This window comes from Sander lucioperca, chromosome 12 (assembly GCF_008315115.2).
Source record: "Sander lucioperca isolate FBNREF2018 chromosome 12, SLUC_FBN_1.2, whole genome shotgun sequence".
Taxonomy (NCBI): Eukaryota; Metazoa; Chordata; class Actinopteri; order Perciformes; family Percidae; genus Sander; species Sander lucioperca.
In genome coordinates this window covers 31,363,041-31,386,594 of record NC_050184.1, presented here as the reverse complement: position 1 = coordinate 31,386,594, position 23,554 = coordinate 31,363,041, and the positions used below count along the sequence as shown (strand labels likewise).

Here is a 23,554-nt window from a genome sequence, read left to right as displayed (position 1 = left end):
TCTAGAGAAAGCCAGAGAGGAATCCAAGGAATCTTTTTTCGGCTGACCTGGCTCTCATGTAGAGCTGGAGAGTAATGGTGACATTGTCCCGGGTGGCAGAGCCGGCTCCTGTTTAATAGTGGATTTTAGCCCCTGAATCATGTATAAGAATAGGTCTGCAGCCCTCCTGGTGCATGAGAAAAAACATTTGTATAAAGCAGTGACTGTATGCCCATCACCATTTAACTGAATTATTCCACTTAAATAAAAACTCTGCCAAAAGAGAGAGAGAGAGAGAGAGAGATAGAACACTATTGAGCTGGCATAGATGAATGGCAATTTACAGTAGAGTGTAGAGCAGTGTGCTAAACTCACCAGCAGTGACAGGGTTAATCATACCCATATGGTGTACCAAGAGGTTTGGTCCAATGCTGCTGTGGGCCAACAGGAGAGGGAAGGCTGGGTGGGGGCAGAACAGAAGGGAGAGGACAGCAGGGCACACACACTCTCCCAACACCTGCACCTGGTCCCTTGATTCACACTCAAACAACTCCCTTTCAAGGATCAGTGGACCAAGCTCTTGCTCACATCACGGTGATGGTTGTTGCCATCCAGGCTTAAACTTTTTTGGAAAGAGTGGAACAAGCATTCAGGGATCAGCTGTCTTTTTTTTGTTTGTAATGTTGAATGGAAAAAACGCCGTCGGTTAACAGCGACTTATTAGGAAGCTTTTTTTCCTCTCTTTCCCAAGGGGAATTTGCAAACCTACCGGATTGTTTTATGCCTGCGCAGCGCTGCTGAGAGGAGATTTTCCAACCCAGCTTCGAGGCACAAAACGCGGGGAATGCAGCGGTAACATCCCGCAACTTTTTGGATCTCAGATCTCGTCGCGGGTATCGAGAAAGTCAGCAAACATAAGGTAGGACATTTAACTCTCTAAGTCTCTGGTTTAACTTTGAACTCATGTGCGGTTACTCTGTAGCGAATGGTAGATGACTGTGAAGTACTCCCATTTGGTCGGTTCCTATTTCTGGATGTTGAGTTCACAGGTAAGTGCGCACTCCTCCGCGGGAAAGAGAACTAGGTTATTAAAATCCTATAATTATAATATTTTTTTTAAAGGGAAAACATACGTTATCACAGCTGAACTCTGTACTGTCGTTCCTTCCCAACCAAAAAAACACAGTAAAAATACTGCCATTCATACAAATACCTCGAAGTAGCCTACAATCAGACCATCATAGAACATGGAGCCCCACAGGCACTTTATATTTTTATAATTTTTTTTTATAGATTTACATCCTGATTTGTAATTTTTTTTTTAAATATATTTATACGGTATTTTAATGGGAATGATACTTATCCTTATATTCATTTTCTATCATCATTTAAATGATAGTAGATGGAATATTATGGGTGGGTCATGTATTTTGATAATCACCCATTTTGCCCTGTTGCCAATCCATAAAAAAAGACTTTATGTATTCAAATAGGGACTGTGGTGTCCATGTGGTCCTTGCTCATTTTATTATGATTAGTTGACTAATAACATTTTTGGTGACAATGTTTATTAATTTATTTATTTATATTGGTCTAAGTGATCCAGTGCTGTTTTAATGGGCCATCCTGTGAGTCTTCATGACATAAGAAATGTGTGTCCACATCATTTTGATTACCCACCTCATGGTGCATATGTATTATTAACACTGAATATACTGTGTTTGGTAGGAAGAATAGAGATCAAGCTTCCCTGGTGAGCAGATATATGGCAACTGTGTGATTATGCCAGGAAGCCTGGCTGCAAGGCGTTTCCACTGGTTTCTGCTTTTCATTTCTAAATGTTTGGCATGCCAGTCATTTCAGTTTCATCAGACTGTTCCTATTTTTTTATACAATGTGCCACACATTAATTGATGCTGTATTGTGAAACAAAATGTGTTTTGTGAAATCTCTCTACTTTGTCAACTCTCCCTAAAAGCCCTCATTTCGAGGCTTGTACGTGTGTCACTGGGGGCCTTGGCTACATGAATGCCATGAGAAAAAGAAAAACCCGTGGGATGGCTTATAGTTTGAGCAAAGCACACCTTCAGGGAGACAATTTAATGGACGTTGTGGACTCAGCTTTTAGTATTCATAATTTATAGGGGATCCTCTCCAGCAAAGTGCAGATGCATAATGAATGCTTGAGTTAAGGTTTAACAGTTAGACTACGTTTCAACACCCCTAAACTGTCAAAAATTGTTTCAGCGAGGACTACCTGTTTCTTTGAACTGTCATGTATTTCACTCGTCAACTTCTGGAAAGTACGTCAACGGGCTTTGTTGAAAGACTGAGACAAAGGCAGAGGGAATCACTGATGGGCATCAGAGTCTTGTTTTATTCAGTTTTCTAGGAAAAACGTGGATGAAATATATCTTAGAGAAAATTAAACATGTTTAAGAAAATGGAAAAGATGAAGACATCCATCTCCTTTTTGAGACTTTTTTTTTCCAGGAGACTGTGCTTGCAAATACTATTATACAGTCTTAACACATACATCACTACATTTACACTTTAAATAAATAATAGGGCTGTCAGATTTTCCAGAGCAGGTGTGAAGATTTGGACGTTGTTTTCTCCTGCCAAACTATACGTCTCGCCTTAGAAGGCTGCAGGCCAAACTTCTGATCATTAAGATCATAGACATCAGAGAGAGAGAGAGAGAGAGAGTATCTTGCCTGCATGGGGCATGCTATAATAATAGTTCATTCCTCTTTCTTTTTTCGTCCAGATTTAGATCTCTGTGGGCTACCTGCATGACCGTTACCATGACAGCATCTGGAGCCCAACTCCTCCTGTTGGCCTTATGTGTTTACAGAGTCTCAGGCCTGCAGCAGTCTTCTCCGCGGGTTCGCCTCTCCTTCAAAGGTGAGCTCATACGGATTAACTATAACTTTTTCTGGCAGCAGGGATTGTCTTAATAGTTTCTTTTACTTGTGTGGTTTCTCCCACTAAGTCACTCGAGCACACACAAACTCATGCGCACATCCACACCGGCAGTTATGTTTCCTCTTTATACATATGTAAAGAACGTATTTCCTGCCACATGTCAAACAGTGCAACGCTGAAAACAAAAGGTGGATATTGCGTGTGGCTGGTTACTGGTAGTGCCCTGCGACAAAAGTTTCTCCCCACACCCTAAAACCCACACAAACTGCAGTCTGACCTGTCATTTCTTCTTTTTTTTGATGTCTGGCGTGATGACACAAGAAGGAAACACCCGAAATTTGATCACAGGAGCAAAATGATATTTTAGAGCTTTAATGTTTTGGCCTCAAGGTGTGAGTTTAACATGGGGGAGGATGGTGGTTTTAAAGCCTTTTTTTTTAAAATAGGTGTTTGGGTTTTTCCCGTGTCGTTTCCTTGTCCTCATTAACTCTAACAGCAGAGATTCATGTTACAAATATGTGGATGACACCTTTGATCAAAACAATGCTGGATGATTACAGTTATCTTTGCATCCCTATCATGTTGCGACTTCAGGTACACACACACACACACACGTCATACCTCGGGTACCTGTAAGTAAGAATTAGAGGTTTGAATCCGATTTAGAGCATTCTTTAGTGCTTTTCATGTGGAGGGTGAGTCAAAATGTTCTTCTCCCAGCTGGTCAAGTCTAGGCAGCTTCAATGTGTTGTTGAACAATGTCTTGTTCAACTGCAGTGATTCAGTGAGAAACATTTACGATTTTGTACGATGTCAACGTGAGACATCTGACGCAGATCAGGTGTTAGCTAATCGTGAGATCTGTGGTTGATAACTGGGAGTTGGAGTCTATATGCAGTGCTGTTTGGAATTCATCTGATTTTGTACGACTGAAAACAGCTGTCTACATGCTATCCGTGGCTGTCTTATGTGGCGACGGTTCCATTTGAGGCTTGAGAGAGTGATTGCAGTGCATTTTTATATGACCTTTAACACTAATCCCCTTCACGTAAACAGCTTATACACACACCAGTGTGTTTTTGTGTTTTGCAGCAGGGTACACAAAGGACTAGTCTGACAAATTACATAAGTTTGGTCTTGAGCTTGATCACTCCCCCTGTTGTAAGATACAAGGAATTCACATCTGTACAGAGCTCTCCATTACAAATTCATGTACGGGGGCTTGTTTAGAGCTGCGGAGAGGTGCTGAATTATTGGATTGTTGGGGAGATTTTGAAGATAAAGCAGCCACAGTCACATACCTCAATCACCCCTCCCCCTAATACCAAACAAAAAGAAGAAAAGTTGGATTTACTCCCCAACTGTTTTTTGCCATTCCAAGGATTTATTGTTCATTGTTTGTGACACCGTGTCTCTTTGTTCCCCGAGGCGCCCGTGGAGGAGGCTTCTGGGCTGCTGGAGGACATGTGACTCTTGGGAACGAATGAGCCGGCCTGAGTGACACTCTGGGGTCCAGGAGGCCTGCAGAGGATAGAGATCACGTATTGTTTCCTCTGTCGCTGGGAAGTTGTTTCAGTCACACGCACTTCAAAGGGACTGACCGAGTCTCGTTTGATAGACTTAGTCAGCACTGCTAGAGAGCAAAATGTGCAGTGTAATTGAAGCTGTGTTTTACAATCTCATGCCTTCTCAGTGCTGTCACCAGTTTGTTCATACTTGAGATTTGCTCGGGACTAAACGGCAGTGGTCATTAGTGCCTTAGTGACAATATGTTGTCAAGTTGTAACATGAGAGCTTACAGTGGCTTATAGTAGCTCCATACTTGAATTGTGTGTCTTTCCCCGTGTTTCCCTATCAGCGTCAGAATGTTGTCAGGGGATAAGTGTTTGCTGAATGTTTACCAGATGATGGCAGTACATTGTTTGCTATTTTTGGAGAATGGAGACATGTATAGGGGTGTGGTGTTTCTACATTTAGCCTGTTCAGTGAATCCACTATGGTCCAGTGGAGCCAGGCCAAAGGCTTTTTATCCTGTGTTTACCTCCCAAGAACAGAACTGGACCCCATCCCCACATCCAAGACTCCATCTCGTGTACTCCGGAGATCCGATTGCTGCGTGGCTTATTTTAGTTTAGGCACCTTGACTGCATCCTGTTAACATTGACCTCGAAAAAAAGGAAGATGGCAGGCGCTTTGATGTAAATAAAGATTGTGCTTCCTCCTGAATCCCTGTAAGCTGGCTTCTGAGGGTCTCTGTAACATTTGTCAATACATAAGCCTGCTGTCTTTAACATGCCTCCGCTGTGTCCCAGTGTGTGCACATATGGTGGTGGTCAATAACATGCCACAGATGTGTGTGTGTGTGTGTGTGTGTGTGTGTGTGTGTGTGTGTGTGTGTGTGTGTGTTTAAAATGAATTGTTGGATGGAGGAAAGGGACAGGAATCTCATTCAGAGGTAGAGAGTGCAGCATGCACTTTGTCTCGCAGCAGATGAAAATTGTTCAATCAAAGCTTTCAGGAGAACAAAAAAACGGAGAAACATTTTCCACTGCGGCGTGTCTTAACAGGTTACGCTCTGCTGAACACAATCCTGATCTTAAGAATTAGCTCCGAGTTCCACTGACCGTGTTTCCTCAGGGACCTGCTTTTTCGCCTAACTCCACGGGGCATGTGGCGCCTTAAACTCAATCAGCCAGTCAGGACACATAAAATATTGAGATCTTAAAAGCGAATATGTTTCTTAAAATGCTCCAAGTTGAGTTATATTTAATCAGTGACACACATTTTCCAGAAAAGAAGTGAGAGGGGTGTTGCTCAGGGGACCATAAGTTCATCCAAGTCGGTAATGAAACATGTTAAAGGCATAAAAGTAATAATGTGTGTTTTGAGAGGTAACCTTTGCTCCCCCTGCTGTTGGTTTTCCAAATAGTGAGGAGGTGTTTTTTTTGTTTTTTTTAACAAAGCAACCCTTTTCACACAGAACTGATGGACACGAGGGCAGCGCGGCCCTTCAGTTTCTCCTTCAACACCAGCGACTACCGCATCCTCCTGATGGATCAGGATCAGGGCCGTCTGTACCTGGGCAGCCGGGAGTACCTGGTGGCTCTGGACATGCACAATGTCAACAAGGAGCCACTCATAGTGCGTACAAACAGCTTTTCATTTTTCTTAAATCCAGCCTGCTATATGGTATGCGGCATTAAGTCTCTAAATGCACTGATCCTGTTTGCTGTTTTTCAATAACACAGATTCACTGGCCAGCATCTGCTAAGAGAAAGGGAGAATGTCAGATGACAGGAAAGGGAAGACAGGTGGGATCATGTATTTACATCCTGTTCTTTAAAAAATCTGAGACCATCAAGGCGGGACAATGACGACGATGATGTTTGAAATTCCATTTGTCTTCCTCCTCTTTGTCCAGGGTGAATGTGCCAACTTTGTGCGGTTGATAGAGCCGTGGAACCGCACCCACCTCTACACCTGTGGAACGGGGGCGTACCAACCTATCTGCACGTTCATCAACAGAGGCTGGAGGGCAGAGGTGAACACAAAGACATTTACAGTTCCCCAAGTGGGATTTACAGCGAGAAATCCCTCAGCAGTAGGCCTGGAAAGCGTTGTCCTGCTAAATATTTCAGGACCACAAACTGGGACACTTATTTGTTTGTGATTTTCCCCGTGCTCCCATGTGACGTTTCAGCTGCCTATTTTTATGCATACTCTCCCTGTCTAATCTGCCTCTGCAGGACTACCTGTTTAGGCTGGTCCCTGGGTATGCAGATTCAGGGAAGGGAAAGTGTTCCTATGATCCCAAACAGGAGAGCATTGCAGTTCTGATCAGTAAGACACGCTTCATTTATATAAAAAAAAAACCACATAATCGTATAATTTCCTTGCGCTACTGAATCAAAAAAAATCTCACCTTTCTATTCTCTTATTGTTTCCCGTTTGCAGATGGTAACCTATATGCAGGGGTCCATATTGACTTCATGAGTACAGATGCTACTCTGTTCAGGACCATGGGAGGGAGAACAGCAATCAGGACAGAGCAGTATGATTCCAGATGGCTCAACGGTGAGTAAGTGTGGGTGTGAGGAGGTAAATTGTTGCTGATTACAGGTTATGGTTCCTCTCATTTTATTTGACAACCACTTGCCTCAATCCTCTCTCCGCTTATCTGTTTTTATCCTCCAGAGCCTGTGTTTGTTCAGATCCAGCAGATCCCTGACAGTGCAGAAAGGAACGACGACAAGCTTTACTTCTTTTTTCGTGAGAAGAGTCTAGACTCGAGCGGCGGGGCGAGCCCCAGTGTTTTAGCCAGGGTTGGAAGAGTATGTCTGGTGAGCCAAACCACATGGTTATGCACTGTAAGACAAACATCAGTAGAAAAACGGATAATGTCCGGGCAGAAAATTACCAGTACCTTTTTCCGTTCTGTTTACAGACATTTTTGTTAATTCTGTAGATTTACAGTATACCCTCTACCCTCTGTACCGTTACATTTCTGTTAATCCAAAAATTTAAATACGGAAAAACACCTGTGAAAAATCATTGCAGAAAATTTGTTCATATTCACACAGTATATTAACCCATATTTCTACGGACTTTTCTAACAGTGGATATGTAGTGAAAGTATATGCTGCTTACCTTGTAATATGAAATGCATTGTGCTTATTGAGCCGTGATTTTCTTTCCTGTCTAGAATGATGAAGGAGGCCAGAAGTCCCTGGTGAACCGCTGGACGACATTCCTGAAGGCCCGCCTTATCTGTTCAGTGATAGGAGAAGATGGAGTGGAGACACGCTTCGATGAACTACGTGAGGCCACAATAAAAAAGGCACTACGTTCAAACTGAGGGCATTTTAATTGCAACTGCTTTTAATGTTGTGTTATTGATTTTGTATCTTCTTCCAGGGGATGTGTTCATTCAGCCCACACAGGATGAACGAAACCCCATGGTGTACGCTCTCTTCACTACAGCGGGGTGAGTTGTTTTCAGAGGCTTGTTTGATGAATTCACACCTCACCCAATTTCATTGTACATGTTTTTTTTTTCTCCACACATTTTTGTGGTCGATTCATGCTTTAATTTTAGGGATAGGGTGCAGGCTGTCTCCTACCTCTCCCTCTTACCTTAATTGTCTGTTTCTGTTCAAGCTCTGTGTTCAAGGGCTCAGCCGTCTGCGTGTACTCAATGGCTGATATCCGCAATGTCTTCAATGGACCGTTTGCCCACAAACATGGCCATAACTACCAATGGACAGAGTACACTGGCAAGATTCCCTACCCACGGCCTGGAACAGTACGTTTCAGTCACATTATCTCCAAACTGACACAGTCAAATAAACCACAGACACCTAAAATCTGCATCAAAAGTTACCAAATTATTCTTTCTTCCCATCCAGTGTCCAGGAGGAACCTTCACTCCTGGTATCCGTTCCTCCAAGAACTTTTCAGATGAGGCTGTGAATTTCATCCGAGCTCATCCCCTCATGATCCATCCAGTTTACCCAATCCACCGCCGCCCCCTGGTGGTGAGAACCGGCGTGGACTACCGATTCACTGCCATGGTGGTGGATCAGGTGGATGCTGTGGATGGACGCTACGAGGTGCTTTTCCTGGGGACAGGTGAGACAGGGCTGATGGCACTTGTCCCGCTGGAGGATTAGTTTGGCAAGAAAATGTAGGTTGTAAATTTAATTTCTCTCACTTCTAGATCGAGGCACTGTCCAAAAGGTCATTGTTTTGCCAAAGGACCCGACAAGCATGGAGGAACTGACACTAGAGGAAGTGGAGGTTTTCCGGGTATGTCTAAACACGTGCTCCTGAAAAGACAAAAACCTATTAATCTAAAGGATTAAGAGGTTTATGTTACTGATTATCTTTTTGTTATTTATTATTTACAGTCCAGAGCTCCAGTCAAAACAATGAAGATATCCTCTAAAAGAGTAAGCAAATTCTTCTTAAAGACAAATCTGACTTGGTGATTCACATTTCAGGGCGAGAGTTAAATGTATTTTTCTTGTATCACCACAGCAACAGCTGTACGTGTCATCAGACGCAGGGCTGACCCAGGTGTCGCTGCACCGCTGCGGCGTGTACGGCAGGGCCTGCTCTGACTGCTGTCTGGCTCGAGACCCCTACTGTGCCTGGGATGGAGAGAGCTGCTCTGCCTTCACCCCGTCCACCAAGAGGTCAGGGCCGTCTCATATCTCTACATGCTCTATTTCTATTTTTTTGTTGTTGTGATTAACAATTTTTATGTTTTTTAACAACATACAAAACGTACAATTCGCAACATGAACACCCCTTTTCCACCCACCCAGACAAAAATCAAGAAAAGATGAAACAGTAACTACAATATTCAATAATAAATAAACAATATCCATTCATTAAAATAGTAACAAAATAGACAATAAACCATAAACATAATGTAGAAATGACAACACCATAAAACCATCATTCACGTCTCTTTCCAGCACAAAGCTTCTTAGGAGCCCCCCAGAAAGCTCAGGTACTTCCCCCATTTTCTAGTTTAGACATCCAATCTGGCAAACTGTTTATATGACATTTTTTCAAACACCGCCACCCTAGCCATGTCACAAGCCCACTCCTGGATTGACGGCACCCCTTCATTCTTCCGTCCTCTTAAAATAATCTGTCGGGCTATCATCAAACTAGTCTGGACCCAGCTTCTTATGTGCTTATCCATCCCGCTTAGGACTGACCCATCTTCCAGAACAAATAGTCTTGGGCTGAATGGAGCCTGGCTCCCTGCAATCCGACATAAGTTATCATGTATCCCGGTTCAAAATTCCTGGACCTTATCACAGGCCCGTAGGACATGAAGTTAAATGCTTTATTTCTAAATAATAAAGTGATGTGTGTGTGTCAACTTAACTCTGATCTTTGTCTCAGGAGGAGCAGAAGACAGGATGTTAAACATGGTGACCCACTGAGGCAGTGCAGGGGCTTCAATGCCAAAGGTATGACAACTTTTTTGTGTGTTTAAAGATCATGCACCCTAGACATTTTTTTTTTTTTTTTTGTTTTGAGCAGTTGTTACCATTTCTTCTCTGTCTATCTGCGCAGTGGAGAAACGTCTGAGAGAAACCGTGCAGTTCGGGGTGGAGGGCAGCAGTACCTTCTTGGAGTGTCAGCCTCGCTCTCCTCAGGCCACCATCAAGTGGCTTTTCCAGCGGGAAGGAAAGAGGAAAGTGGTGAGGATAACAGTTACATTTTTAAGAAATGTTAAAGGAACAGTTTGACATTATGGGAAATATGACTATTGCTTTCTTGCAGAAGGTTAGATGAGAATATCGATATCACTCTTGCCTGTCCAGCAAATATAAATATAAAATCGTCAGATATCCCCTATAAAACCCCAACATATTGTTATTACACTTTGGTTTTTGTATGGATTAAACAAACGAGATGTACCATGATAATAATTGAGATTTAGAGGTGCTGGGAGGTGAATTTGTTTCCTTCTGACAGAGCCAGGCTGGCTGTGTCCACCTGATTCTAATTATGATGCTAAGTTAACTAGCTACTGGCTTTAGCTTCACATTTACAGGACAGATATGAGAGTTTTCAATTTTCTCATTTAATTATCAGCAAGAAAGCCAATAAACGTATTTCCCAAAAAAAACATTGTTTTATATGAGCATCAACCACTTCCACGCCCAAATCTGTATACAAATTCAAATGTGTTGTTCCCTCTCTTAGACTCCTGCTGTTTCATTCCCTTTTCTGCAGCTCAACCGTGTGGGAGGGATTCTGAAGACCAATCATGGTATCCTCCTGAAGTCTCTCAACCAATCAGACGCGGGGCTCTACCACTGCCTCGCCACTGAGAACAACTTTAAGCACACAGTGGCCCGCGTGGCGCTGCGCATCCTGGATCGAGACATCGTTTTAGCGCTCACGGCTCAAGATGAGGATGAAGATCCCAAAACCCGCCAAGCTGGACCTTACACGCAGTCATCTCTCGTCTCCACACCCTTCCCACCTGAGATTAGACTGATTAACCAGTACTGCCAATCATACTGGGAACAACTCAGTCCCAAACAGCAACAGCAGCAGCAGCGCAAGCGCACCAGCCGCAGGCACACAGAGAGCCAGGACCAAGGCCTCGGCTAGAGGACAGGACAGACACTGTCCAACACTGGCCTGTGTGGACTTTTAGGGTGGACTTTTATGTTTGACATGCATCTTTGTGTGTCGCCTCCATTCATTAGGCAGGTGATGCTGTCATGCTGTTGTTAAAGTACTATATTTGTGGTTTTGCAAGTGTCAGTCTCGAGAATACAAATTGTGTGTATTTCACATTATCTGTCACCACTTCTCAAAGAATACCGTACAGTTTAAATCGACTTGTTCAAGACTGATCACCTATCATAGGGATTCGTTGGTATGTTCAGGTGCTTGTGGGAAACCCCAGCATTGGTGACTTGAGAATCACTCTGGAAGGTCAACGTTTGTAGTGCAAGAAACAAAAAAAAAAAAGATGTAATTTTTCACAACATCCATGTTTGCTTATTATGTGTTTTTTAGATTTCATTTTCCAACAGCACAATCAGTGAGAGCACAGATTTTCGGCTGCGGATTTATTTACGATTGTCTTTGAATGCAACAAACAAAGAGTTTTGTAAACAAGACTGCTCATCATGGATCATATATTTAACACAAGTTTGTCGTTGTTTAGCAAACTGGTAAACTGATGTGGAAGTATATGCAGCGTGTAGTTAACAGGCTTCAACATGCAGAACCACAGGTATGTTACCGTAAAGTATCTTGAAACAGAAATGTAATATATTGATTGTGAATATAATATATATGGTCATTGGATTACTCTTGTATTGTATGAAGCTAATATGATATAAATGCATATGTTGTTGCAAGTTGTACATTTTACTCGGTGTGTAATGATGTTTGTACGATGTAATGTTTTCTGTTAAGCTAATTCCATTGGATATTGTCATATAATGACTCCCTTACTGTTCTGTGCTCTAGTGACCTACAGTATGTGAGTGTTGAAGATATGCATAGCATACAGTGTTCTTCCAGTTATGCACTTTGTCGGTAGTGGTATTCGAGGGAATTTGGGATCTTTGCACAGATGTATGAGAAAATATAACAGGAACATAATCTTTTTTTTTTTATGTACAGTATGTTATTATAAAACTGGGAATGGAACTGGCCCAGATTTAGTACTGATAGTTGGTGTTTTGTCGTATGCTGTATTTACAGATTTAAAAAAAAAAGGCTCTTTATAGTGGAAGTGTAAGGAACCAGATTTGTTTTCCAGTCAGAGCCACCATTCACCGTTATTGTGAGTGACACAGTGCCATGTGCTGCCATGCTAATGAATCCTACACTGGAAATGTTCAAGCTTATAATATATAAACATTTCAGAATTCTCTTAAACTTTTTTTTTTTTTTTTTTTTTACTTTCAAGTCCTTTTATATGTAGTTATTCAGTTAAGCACCTCAAGTCATGTTCCAGTTTTATTATCAATTATTGAACCTGAAATCAAACATGTACCAGTATTGCAATTCAGAGGTTTATAACCAAAATCACAGTTGAACTAAATCCACACAAACAAGAACTTCTGTCATCAGTCATCCCATTCATCGTCATCGTCGTCTTCATCTCCACCCTCATCTTCACTTTCATCTGAGAGAGAGGACAGATATAAAGATACAGTATGAGGCTTTTTTGGTTCAACTCTTCTGTTATGTAGGGTGTAATGAATGTTCTAATATTTACCAGAGGAATGGATGGCTTTACTCCTCTTCTGCATGACCATCATGAGGGCACCAACGATGCCCTCGCCTGACTCTGGTGGTGTGGGTGGAGCTGCATCAGGACTGTCTATCACCTAAAACACACCAGGACAAGAGGGCAGCGTTTGAACATGAACATCTGCTACAAATGTCCAAAACTAAATTGGACTTATCACGCATTACGGCATGTCAATCCAGACTTGTGTACTTATATAGCATGTATTAAATGTTTTTTGGAGAAAAAGGAAGTTTGCTTTACATTTCTGAGCTTCTTCCCCAGTCGGATCTGATCCAGCAGAGCTCCTCTGCTTTCTCCCACTCCTTCAGATGCAGGCGGTGGGGGTGGGCCACCAGAAAGACGAGAAGGAGCTGGGAAATTTGAAGACATGGTTTGGGAAGGTGGAAGGGGTGGAGGAGGGGGAGGTGGAGGGCCTCCTCCTCCTCCTCCTCCTCCTCCTCTGCTGGGTGTAGATGGGACCGGAGGCGGGAAACCCACGGAGCGCTGTGGGCCGGACGGCGGCAGGGGAGGAGGCAGGTTGTGGGAGGACATGGAGGGTGAGACGGGAGAGGGCTTTGAGGACGGCACTGACGGGAAGTGAGAAGGTGCAGAGTGTGCTGGGGGCGGCGGCGGGGGAGGACCACCTCTGCTTGCTGGGGGAGGTGGGGGTGGCGGGCCTCCGCGTGTAGGAGGCGATTGCGGGGACGGGATTCCTCGCGGGGACTGGCCTGGGATTGGAGGCAGGGGGCCAGAGCGGCCTCTCGGAGGTGGAGGGGCTGGAGCAGAGGGACTGGAGCCTGGCACAGCGGGCAGAGGCCCTTGTCTGCCAGGTGGAGGGGGTGGAGCTCCACCAGCTAGGATGCAATGGAAGAAAATAAGCATAATGTGAAAATCACACTGATGTTAATGCTGCATGCTGTTTTTATTCTTGTTTTTTCTTCCTTATCTTAATAGCTAGATTAAGTAGTACGTAAATTGGAATAGTATTTTTTTTTTTTTATTAATGGTTGCTTGATTTATGACTTTTTATTTAGTTGTGGTAAAGACTGGGGGTAGCACCTGATAAGCCTAGGGATTCTACCTACCCCTTTTTGAATGGGTCTAGTGTTATGTTGAAATTCTGTTTTGTTTTTTCGTCAAACATTTTCATTTTTTTTGTTATTCGATTATTTTATATATATATATATATATATATATATATATATATATATATATATATATATATATATATAATTTTTTTTCTTGTTTTAAATCGTTACAAATAAAGATTTAATTCATTCATGTATCACAATTCAGTCTGCTTCAGGAAATCACATTAGCCAGTGGGGAGCAGTGAGATTAATACTGATGAAGCGCGAGGCTAACCTCTGTGCGCCTCCCTTTTGACTGCCTCCATGCCTCCGGACTGCTCGATGACATTATAGATGAGCTGGGAGGTCTTTTCATCCTTCAGCTCATCTTCACTGATCCCGGCTTGGGAGAGCAGGTTCCACAGATCAGGGTCCAGGTTGTTGAGATCAAAGCCCACATGACCAACATGCCTGACAGGAAGGAAACAATAAGGAGACAGAAGTTTTACACATATTGTAAAACCACATCCTCTCTAGATATAAACCAAACTGACATCAAGTCAACACTCACTTAAATCCACTGGGTGCCCCTATGTCTGCTTTGGAGAGTTTAGGGCCCTTTTTCCCTTTCTTCTTGTCCTTCTTTCCTTTGCCGATCAGAATTGAGGAAGCAGCCGGTGAAGGGATGGAGCGGTAGCGTGAAGCATGGATATCTGGGTTTTGGATGTCCACTGTGGCAATGTGAAGAGAACCAGGGCTGCCAGGTGAAGCTTTTGGTTGAGATACAGAGGACACGCAGCATAGTATGTCATTATTATTTCATTTCATGCATCATTGGTGGTAGTAAAAGTTACACTAGAGACATGTTGTGCACCTTTTTCATGTGGGACTGGAGGCAGGGAACCTCTGTCTACAGCGACAGGAAACAGGAAATAAATATTTTTACTCTTATCGTTTGCTACATAAATATAAAAATGCAATTTTGCAGTCATGAAGTTGAATTGCTATCTTACCACTCGGCGGCGGGGGGCGCTGTTTCCTATCTGTCAATAACAAGCAGGTGAGAGAAACCATTTTGCGACACATTACCACACCGTAATCACAATACAATATTTATTCAGCTAAAAACAATTACCTATTGTTGAAACATAAATATACGTAATTGTCAATTATCATGTATCCATCAGCCTTCTCAAAAATTTTCCAAGCATACTCTAAGAAAATGTCTACTACAATTTCTGTTTATCAACTTCTTGATAAGGACTCACTTGTATAAAATATGCCCAACTCTGGCAAAAAAAATGTTTTAAAAAGTAGTTTAACAATATTAATAATCCAGGTTTATATATTGCAAACTAAATAATAGTCCAATACCATAAAACGTATTGTAGTTGCGACAATGGCTATGAATGATTGTATTAATTTGATGCTAAAAAAAAAACAAAAAAAAAAAAAAAAAACGTCACTGACCTGTACGGTTGTTTCTCTGGTTGATTTTTTCTTCGACAGCATTTTGGAAGGCTTCTGCTTCCTGTTGCTCAGCAAAGTTCAGTCCGACTTGGCAGTCCTGCGTCGTGTAAAGGAACGAACAAGGAATCACAATGAACGTGTGAGAACAGTATGATGTGTGACCTACTTTTATTTTGAACGGGAAATATTGCAGTGCATCTCATCATGACTCCACGTGTAGGTACTTGTCGGAAGTGGTCAAATGAGGCTATGCTTACATCCGCAGTAAAGGTATGGAAGTAGGGCTGAGGCGAGCAGTAAACTATCTGGTTGTAGAGCTCCTGCTCCCAAACCTGCCTCCCTGTCTGTGGAAAAACACACGGTAAATATTTCAGTCTTTCACTCAATAACACTCATGTTAAGATGTCACTAATCTTGTGCCATAGTTTCAGACGCACATTATCTTACTATCTCTTAGCCAAATGTTGGTAAAATATGCAATGGCTGTTAGATTTGCTTCACTCACCAGCCAAAAAAACAAATGGTAATCTAATGAGTGGCTGGTGAAATTTGAACATTCACTAGCCATTAGGGCTGGGCGATATGGAGAAAATCAAATATGACGATTTTTTTGTCCCAATACCTCGATATCGATATTGCGGCGATATTGTTGGGTTGACATTTGGTGCTTTAACAAAATATTCACACACAGAGATTGGTGATAAATAATCATCAATAATGTGTATTTAATAACTAAGAGACTAATAATAGAACAGCTAGAACATTCAGATAAGGACATTACTTTCCTACAATGCAGCCTTTAAAAACATAAAGAGACAACACCTTATGCCATATTACCATGTTACGATATCCAAAATCTAAGACGATATCTAGTCTCCTATCACGATATCGATATAATATTGATATATTGCCCAACCCTACTAGCCATTTGGCTGGTGGACGAAAAAAGTTAATTTTGAACCCTGGTAAAAAAGAGGGCCTGAATATTCTTATCAGAGGTGGAAAGAGTACAAAAATATTCTACTAAAAGTAGGCTACTATCCTATTACTCTGATGAACTTTTATTTAAGTACAAGTAAAATTACTGATATAAAAATCTACTCAAGTAAAAATAAAAAGTAGCTCATTTAAAATGTACTCAGTCTCAGAGTTAAAGTTACTTAGTTACTTTTTAACATAAAATAAAACATAAAAAATATATAAATATATATATATATATATATATATATATATATATATATTTATATTTATACTTAATTAATATCTTATTATACTTATTTAATTAAATTGCAGTCTTTTGTGATTTGATAAGGGCACAAAGCCACTTTTCGATTTCAGTTTGTTAAAAGATACTTTGCCAGTAACAGATGTGATTTAAAATGTAGCAAAGCACAATACTTTAAACAAAACACACTTAAGGAAAAGTAAAATTACAGATTTAAAAAAAAACAAAACACTCAACTACAGTAACGTGAGTAATTGTAATTGGTTACTTTCCACCTCTGATTCTTATGCATGCAGCTGTAATTAGACTCTTGGTTCCAAGCCTAATGGCAGCGTTGTCCTGACATGTTACCTTCAAATCAAACATGCGTATGAAGTAGGAGCGCTGAGGGTTGTCCTTGATGAAGCACACCACTCCAGTGTGCTGCAAGCTCCACATGGAGGGGCTGTGAGGCAGAGCCATAAACAGCTGTGCTACCCCAGTGGCCATGGACTAAACACACACACAGACAAGAAAACATGGAAAACAGTTTAGCGCTGATAGGACACCTGAGGGCATTTTATTGCAGTCAACATGCAAATTGGCAGTTCTGTGGTGAAGATTCACTTCCTCGTCTGCTTTCATTTGTTGAGATAACAAAGGACACATGAGAAGGGCAACCTTTGTCCCTGAGGCTGTTCAGCCTCTCAGCTCCCAGCCATCCGTCCCTGTCCCGCTGCTTACACCGCTAACCCCCTACTAGTCAGGAACAAAGCAACTTCTGCTCTTTACTGTCAAACTAAACACACAAAACAAGTCTAATTCTGACACGAGAGGAGGAAATGGTTCAGCCACCGTTTCCTGTTACAGCTACCTCCTTTTTTTGATGACCTAATGTCAGCAATTCATACTGCATTGGCATCAACACACAGTACATTCCTTCCAAGAAAATACATGTCAAAATAAAGTCTGGAATTCAAATGTACCTGAATATAGAAAAGTAAGTAAATAAACTAAGAAAAAGCATCTCAGAACGAGTCAAACTACAACATTGTTAGTAAATTGAGTATGTGAAGGTCTTAGCTAAGCATTCAACAATCGACTGTGCTCATTCGAATTCAGGATATGATGTTTAACCACCACAGGCAAGAGACAGAAGTCATCAGGGCTGAGACGATTTACATTTTTCTGTAGCAACCAGAATAACCTGTATTCTCTTGGATGCCTTCTCTTTTCACTTCAACAACAACCTCCTCTTTAGAAGGGATACATGTCAGGATAAATACAGCAGGTTATCATCCCCCACAGTGGGCAATCCCCTCCTCGTCAGCTCAGAACTTACAATACACCTTCTTCCCAGCAGCTCCTCCAACTTCTCAGTCTCCTGTGGGCTCAGCAGAGAGCTCCAAGTGCTCTCTGTTTTAGTTTTAGATCCACGGCTCATGGTCCTTGTAATAAATCTCCCAGTTTATCTTAAAGTCATGTGTACAGCACTTGTTGAAATGCGTCCTTTCTATGCTGTCAGAATGCTAAGCTCTCCATTCAAGGAAGTTTCTCTTCTCTGTTCTGCGCACACATCAACTGAAAGCAGGAAACGGACAACTGCACTTCTCTACCCCCACTTTTCTTCTTTCTCTCAGACGCAGAGCACAAATGAATGTGTAACTTCCATTTTCAGAGGGAGGCAGTGCACTGTTGGTCTTCTCCTGCTGTGAGTATGCTCACTTTGCAGCCACACAAATTGTGCACCTAACTTTTTTTTTTTTTACTTGGATTAAAAAGCAACTTGAAACTTTGGTACAAATTAAAGACATTTTATTGACAGATTAAAGACATTCAAATTAATTTAAAACATGTACAGGATGAATAACAAAGTGAAAATGTTTTTTAGTCCAATTTTAAAGACAAAAAAACAACATTTAATTTTAACTTAAACCCTTTAGGTCATTATTCAACCATTAGGAACAGTTTCTAGGACTGCTACAACAGACACATATTGTTAACACTTTTAATTGGCCTTTGCTGAACATATAAAAATTTCAATGTGACACAATATATTCTTTGGTTTGCAATAAGGGCTTTTTTAGAAATTCATAAAAACGTGTACACAAAGCACCTCTCTGTGGCCATCAATTCACACGTGATTGTCTGTAACTGTCTGTTTGACTTTCATGGATAGCAGCCGAACACCACAAATTGCACCGTATCTGTTGGATTATTTATAAAAGATCACCTCAGCTCAGGCTCAGCTTTGAAGATGATCCCCTCTACAACAGTCATGTTAAGTGTCAAAATAGATTAACAAAAAAATATCACCTTAAAAACATTAATACAACTTCATGTAAAAGTCATCAAACTTGTACTTTGGTAGATTGGAATGGTTAGTGTGAAACTGCAGACTAATCCTCTCTGGTCATATTTAGCTGAAGTTCGGGGAAATTTGGACAATACAGCACCAGTAGATTTTACAGTCTGCAACTGCAACTGATGGAGGAAAAAACTGAGATGTTTTTTGTACGCAAACTGCCTTACGATACAAATTTCTGTCCTATAAGATCTGAGACGGTAAGGAAGTAGACTGGAAGGATTTTGGCAGTGACTGAGCTATTCCACGGAACTGTACACATCCATACTCTAAAATGGGATTTCCTTTGAGTCATGCTGTTCCCATTAAACCTTTTGCTGTCTTTTGCATTTCTACACACACCTCCAAACAACATGCTTACTGCGAGGCGTGACATAGATTTTATTCCGTCAGAAAGCAAATGTATTTGTATTCTCATGCATCTCCTTCAGTACAGGGCCTTTTGTCTGCCCCATCATGTCAAACACTTTTTTATTTTTTTTGTTGTAGGCAAAGGTTCTTCACTTATCCTTCATCTTGTGCAGCCAACCTTTCTTGTTAGGCTTTAGATGAGTACTCTGCAGATTATGGGGTAATTTAATGACAGGGAGAGCTTTGGTTGGCCTTCTGTTGGTAGTATCTCTGTTCAGTCACGACTGCTAGTGCCCGCCTCCACTTCGAGACTCGCCAGTCACCCAGTCAATGATGATAAATGACAAACTCATGATCATGAAGATGAATCCCAGTGCAGCAAAGCATGCAGCCTACAGGAGTGGAAGGAAATAAAAGGATAGCTGTATCAACAATTCCATAGACATTTAAATGACCAAGTTAAATTCAAAGTGTCCTTGATAGCTGGAGGAACTGAGTTGTACCTGAATCTTGGGTCTGGACAGAAAAGGCTCCTTGTCTTCAGGAACGATACGGACGTAGAAGGTTCCAGGTAGGATGAAGATAAGGCTGGGGGCAGATGTGGCTCCTGAAGATGGAGAAGAACAGAAAGAGGAAGTGAGTTGATGTTAATGTTGTACACAGTAAGTGATTACACAGTTTACAGATTATATAGGTCTTCCTGTGCAAACATACCGATGAGGCCAAAGATGTCGCGGATGGAGGGCACGAAGATAACCAGGAGGTTGACCACAAAAATTAGACAACATGCAATGGTGATGTGTACCAACCAGTTGAAAGGCTTGGCCGGGAACAAGATCTGGAGCAAGGCCCTGCGGATCTACAGAGGTAAGGAAGGAAGGAACGAAGGAAAGAGTGAGAAATGTTGGTTTATGGTCTTGTTTTATCACCACAGGAAACATTAGTGTTATGGAAATGCTGTTGTAACAAGCTGTATATAAGATAAGCTCCTATAGGCATCAATTCCATCCCAACTAGCTGACATTTTAGGTATTTTCCATCATATGTGTGAAATATGCTCATTTGGTCTCTTGTTGAGAGTTACTCTCATACCCATCAGTTCAATATGAACCTGGAGCTAGCAGCTCGTTAGCTTAGCATTAAGACAGGAAATGGATAGCCTGGTTCTGTTCAAAGCCTACCAGCACCTCTTAAACTCAGCACAGGCAACCAGTAAAGACTCCAAGTAAATAACCCCCTTGTAAAACCACAACTCGACGCTTGAAATTTATTTTATTATAGAAATTAAAATAAATGAGATTGTGAGAGACAACATATAAATTAGTGAGCTTAGAGGAGTTTTTGTACAGAGCCAGGCTAGCTGTTTCCTCCCTCTTTATGCTAAACTAAGCTAACAATCTCATCTAACTCTCTGTACGAAACTGAAAAAGCTTACGTCCCAAAATGTCAAATTGTAATGTGAATGTTTTCAACCCATTTAAGAGGGAATGTTTAAAAAAAAAAAAAAGAACAAGCTCCATACAGTCAACACATTAAAACAAACTGGTTTCAGGAGTTACACCCATGACAGGCACAGCACTGAAACAGTAAGACAGTTTCAGTGGCTTGATATATCCAACATGAGGGACTTATGATGTGCAGTTTGTAGATTCAGGATCTGCCTAGACAACATTGTTAGGAAGGATTAAGGGAAGGAAAAAGTAAAATGTTATAAATTAGTCTCTGGCCTATTGACCAATTAAGACTTTGTCTCAAAAAAAGAATAAACATAGCATGTGGCATGCCACATGGCTCAATTCTGGGCCGACTACTCTTAAGTCTCTACCACTAGGGGTCATCTTTTGTAATGTTGATTTCAATTGTTTCAAAGATGATATCTTCCACAATGGGGTATGCATTGAATTTTACACATACACGTATGTTTATCTCTTTAAAAAAAAATAAAAAATACATTTGCCTCAGTTTATACCAACGGTATCTCATCTGAGTATTTTCCTCTTCACAGAAGGACAAAACAAGGGGATCCAGTGAGTCTGTTGCTTTTTGTTTTAGCTATAGAGCCACATGCCATAGCTCTTAGATGCAATAATAGTATACAAGGTATCTCACGTGGTGGCCTAACTCTCACTGTCTCGCTTTATGCAGACGACTTGTTACTATATGTCACCAACCCCATCACATTTACCCCTGAAATCCTTAAAATCTTGCAGGAATTTGGTAACATATCTGGGTATAAACTAAATTTTAACAAAAGCGAATACTTCCCCATTAGTAGTAATGCCAGAGAATATCCCAATCTGCCATTTAAGTTGTCTGCCGAGTCCTTTACATATCTGGGTGAAAAAGTCACCAAATCCTATTACAGTCCATTTAAAAGTAACATCACTCCTCTGTTGGAACAGTGCAAACAAGATATTAAAAGATGGTCTACTTTGCCACTATCTCTTATCAGGAGAACAAATTCTGTAAAGATGAATATTGTACCAAAGTTTCTATATTTATTTCAGGCACTGCCTGTTTATATACCACAATCTTTTTTCAAGGCATTTAATCAAATGATTTCCTCCTTTTTATATGGAATAATAAATCAGCTCACATAAGAAAAGAATTTATGGAAAGACCAAAAGGTGTAGGGGGGCTTTCACTTCCAAATTTGCGTACGTATTATTGGGCTGCGAATTTTAATGCCATCTCTCTGTGGTTAAAAGATTGGAAGGATAGGATCCCTGCATGGCTCCAGATTGAAAAGGTTACAAGCAGCACACTCACTCCCTGCTTTACTCTGCGCACCCCTACCATCACTAGTTAATAATATTAAGGATAATATAATTGTAACTCAATCACTACGCATCGTAAATCAGTTCAAAAGATGTCTGGGTATTCAGAGTATTTCTATTCACTCACCAATAATACATAATCATCTTTTTCAACCATCCCTAATGGACAATGGCTTCAAAATTTGGTATGACAAGGGCATTCATAGTATTGAGGACTTGTGTGTTAATGATACTTTTGCTAGCTTTGAACAACTATCCAGAAAATTTGGTCTGACCAATAATCATTTTTTGCAATACTTACAAATTAGAGATTTTACTCGTAAAAAGTTTGCTAATTTTCCTACACTCCCCTCTCCTTCCTGTTTGGATTCCCTATTAAGGGTCAATATGCTGAATAAGAGCAGAATATCATTTATTTATTCTCATATCATGGATAGCTGCAACCTCTCTATCTCACATATTCGAGAACAGTGGGAAAATGACTTGGGGGCGCAGCTGTCTGATGAGGAATGGGATATGGCTCTTAATAGAGTCCACTCCTCTTCCATATGTCCCAGACATTCTTTAATACAGTTTAAAGTGTTACACCGGTTGCACTTCTCAAAAGCCAAATTAGCAAGAATATTTCCGAACGAAGACCCATTACGTGATAGATGTAAACAGACGCCAGCTACTTCCTATCATATGTTCTGGTCTTGTCCGAAGCTTGTTCTTTTCCTCCTTATTAGCTAGACGCTTGATTTTATTTAAATGGAAGGCTGCTACTCCTCCATCACACCACCACTGGATTAGGGACATTATGCAGAATGTTAAGCTGGAAAAAATCAGATGTGCCCTCAATGGTTCCATCAACAGATTCCACAAAACCTGGGACCCTCTATTAACTTATGTGAACAATTTCCTTGGTCTGTAACTGGAACTCTGAATGTTTACACCTGCCCTTGGTCAGTCCTGTAATAAGGAATGTTAGGTGTACTTTTTTTTATTTATTTATTTATTTATTTATTTGCACTGTTGTCTGTGACAAGTCTGTCAGGTTGATTTTGGGTTTGGTCTGTCTTTGTCTTTCTCTTGTTGGGATTTTTTTTCTATGGTTATTTGTAAAATAGGGAATACGATTGTTTTATGTGATAATTGGAAAAGTACAAATAAAGTGTTTATAAAAAAAAAAAAAAATACATTTTATCTTTTAGAATTTTTCTTTAGAGAAAATATTTACATTTGAGAGGCTGTAACCATTTTTCTTGAACTGATGTATGAATTAACCGATGAGCAAAGTAGCTGATACATTTTAACAAATAAATTATTCAACTAATTGTTTTAGCTCTATATTCTCATAATCTCCCCTTTTGTGACTGTTTTATTGATTGTATCTAAATCCACTTTTATCATGTAAAGTGTGATGAATTTGAATGTGTGGAAAGTGTCAGGAAATCAAAACAGATATTATTCTTGTTGATAGATGTTTTACCGGGAAAAGAACCACGGGGACGGTGAGAGTGACGGCCACCAGCACAGCTAGACGCACACAGAGAACCAGGACATCCAGGGGGTCCACTCGACTGTAGGTGTGTAACAGCTCTGACTCCACAGCATCTACCCACAGAGAAACCATTTACATAT

General features: G+C 41.0%; 3 protein-coding genes and 1 long non-coding RNA gene across 7 annotated transcripts in view; 2 read left to right on the top strand and 2 right to left on the bottom strand.

The window, feature by feature from the left end:
* The first annotated feature begins 461 nt into the window (after positions 1-461).
* Positions 462-12,940, top strand: LOC116043491 (semaphorin-3F-like). 2 transcript variants are annotated; one of them, XM_031290195.2, is made up of 18 exons: positions 462-898; positions 2,750-2,886; positions 5,888-6,048; positions 6,156-6,218; positions 6,329-6,448; positions 6,654-6,747; positions 6,862-6,981; positions 7,102-7,247; positions 7,610-7,724; positions 7,822-7,891; positions 8,065-8,209; positions 8,313-8,535; positions 8,624-8,712; positions 8,814-8,855; positions 8,944-9,101; positions 9,826-9,893; positions 10,000-10,127; positions 10,666-12,940. In XM_031290195.2, exons 2-18 carry the CDS (start codon positions 2,775-2,777, stop codon positions 11,047-11,049), a joined length of 2,238 nt encoding a protein of 745 aa, XP_031146055.1. In that variant the 5' UTR covers positions 462-898; positions 2,750-2,774; the 3' UTR covers positions 11,050-12,940. The 2 variants fall into 2 exon arrangements, with proteins under 2 accessions (XP_031146055.1, XP_031146054.1); XM_031290194.2 differs by having other exon boundaries at positions 10,636-12,940.
* On the bottom strand, positions 12,400-18,079 carry wasb (WASP actin nucleation promoting factor b). Of its 2 annotated transcripts, none has more exons than XM_031290196.2 (11): positions 17,781-18,079; positions 16,811-16,951; positions 15,492-15,578; positions 15,235-15,331; positions 14,778-14,807; positions 14,639-14,674; positions 14,336-14,534; positions 14,060-14,235; positions 12,956-13,548; positions 12,680-12,791; positions 12,400-12,586 (listed from the first exon to the last, which is right to left on the bottom strand). In XM_031290196.2, exons 1-11 carry the CDS (start codon positions 17,880-17,882, stop codon positions 12,528-12,530), a joined length of 1,632 nt encoding a protein of 543 aa, XP_031146056.1. In that variant the 5' UTR covers positions 17,883-18,079; the 3' UTR covers positions 12,400-12,527. The 2 variants fall into 2 exon arrangements, with proteins under 2 accessions (XP_031146056.1, XP_031146057.1); XM_031290197.2 differs by lacking the exon at positions 17,781-18,079 and adding an exon at positions 17,120-17,333.
* Positions 15,318-23,521, top strand: LOC116043494. The gene is made up of 3 exons (XR_004103487.2): positions 15,318-15,595; positions 18,079-18,149; positions 23,394-23,521. It is a non-coding gene; the product is annotated as an uncharacterized LOC116043494 (long non-coding RNA).
* Positions 18,237-23,554, bottom strand: part of LOC116043493 (sodium-coupled neutral amino acid transporter 3-like) — a 33,198-nt gene continuing 27,880 nt past the window's right edge. The window contains exons 13-16 of one of the 2 annotated variants that reach the window (XM_031290200.2): positions 23,403-23,527; positions 19,869-20,013; positions 19,658-19,761; positions 18,237-19,546 (exon numbers count right to left, since the gene is read on the bottom strand). In XM_031290200.2, coding sequence (XP_031146060.1) covers positions 19,442-19,546; positions 19,658-19,761; positions 19,869-20,013; positions 23,403-23,527 — 479 coding nt within the window. In that variant the 3' untranslated portion in view covers positions 18,237-19,441. The remainder of the gene's footprint in view (positions 19,547-19,657; positions 19,762-19,868; positions 20,014-23,402; positions 23,528-23,554) is intronic. The other variant, XM_031290198.2, reaches the window with a different exon arrangement.

Coding starts and splice junctions, on each gene's coding strand:
- LOC116043491 (XM_031290194.2), top strand. CDS start 2,775: ATGACCGTTACCATGACAGCATCTGGAGCCCAACTCCTCCTGTTGGCC. Junction 7,892..8,064: donor GCTCTCTTCACTACAGCGGG/GTGAGTTGTTTT, acceptor TTTCTGTTCAAG/CTCTGTGTTCAAGGGCTCAG. Junction 8,536..8,623: donor GGTGCTTTTCCTGGGGACAG/GTGAGACAGGGC, acceptor TCTCACTTCTAG/ATCGAGGCACTGTCCAAAAG.
- wasb (XM_031290196.2), bottom strand. CDS start 17,882: ATGAGCCGTGGATCTAAAACTAAAACAGAGAGCACTTGGAGCTCTCTG. Junction 14,808..15,234: donor CCAGAGAAACAACCGTACAG/GTCAGTGACGTT, acceptor TGTTATTGACAG/ATAGGAAACAGCGCCCCCCG. Junction 14,236..14,335: donor GGGGCACCCAGTGGATTTAA/GTGAGTGTTGAC, acceptor CCTTCCTGTCAG/GCATGTTGGTCATGTGGGCT.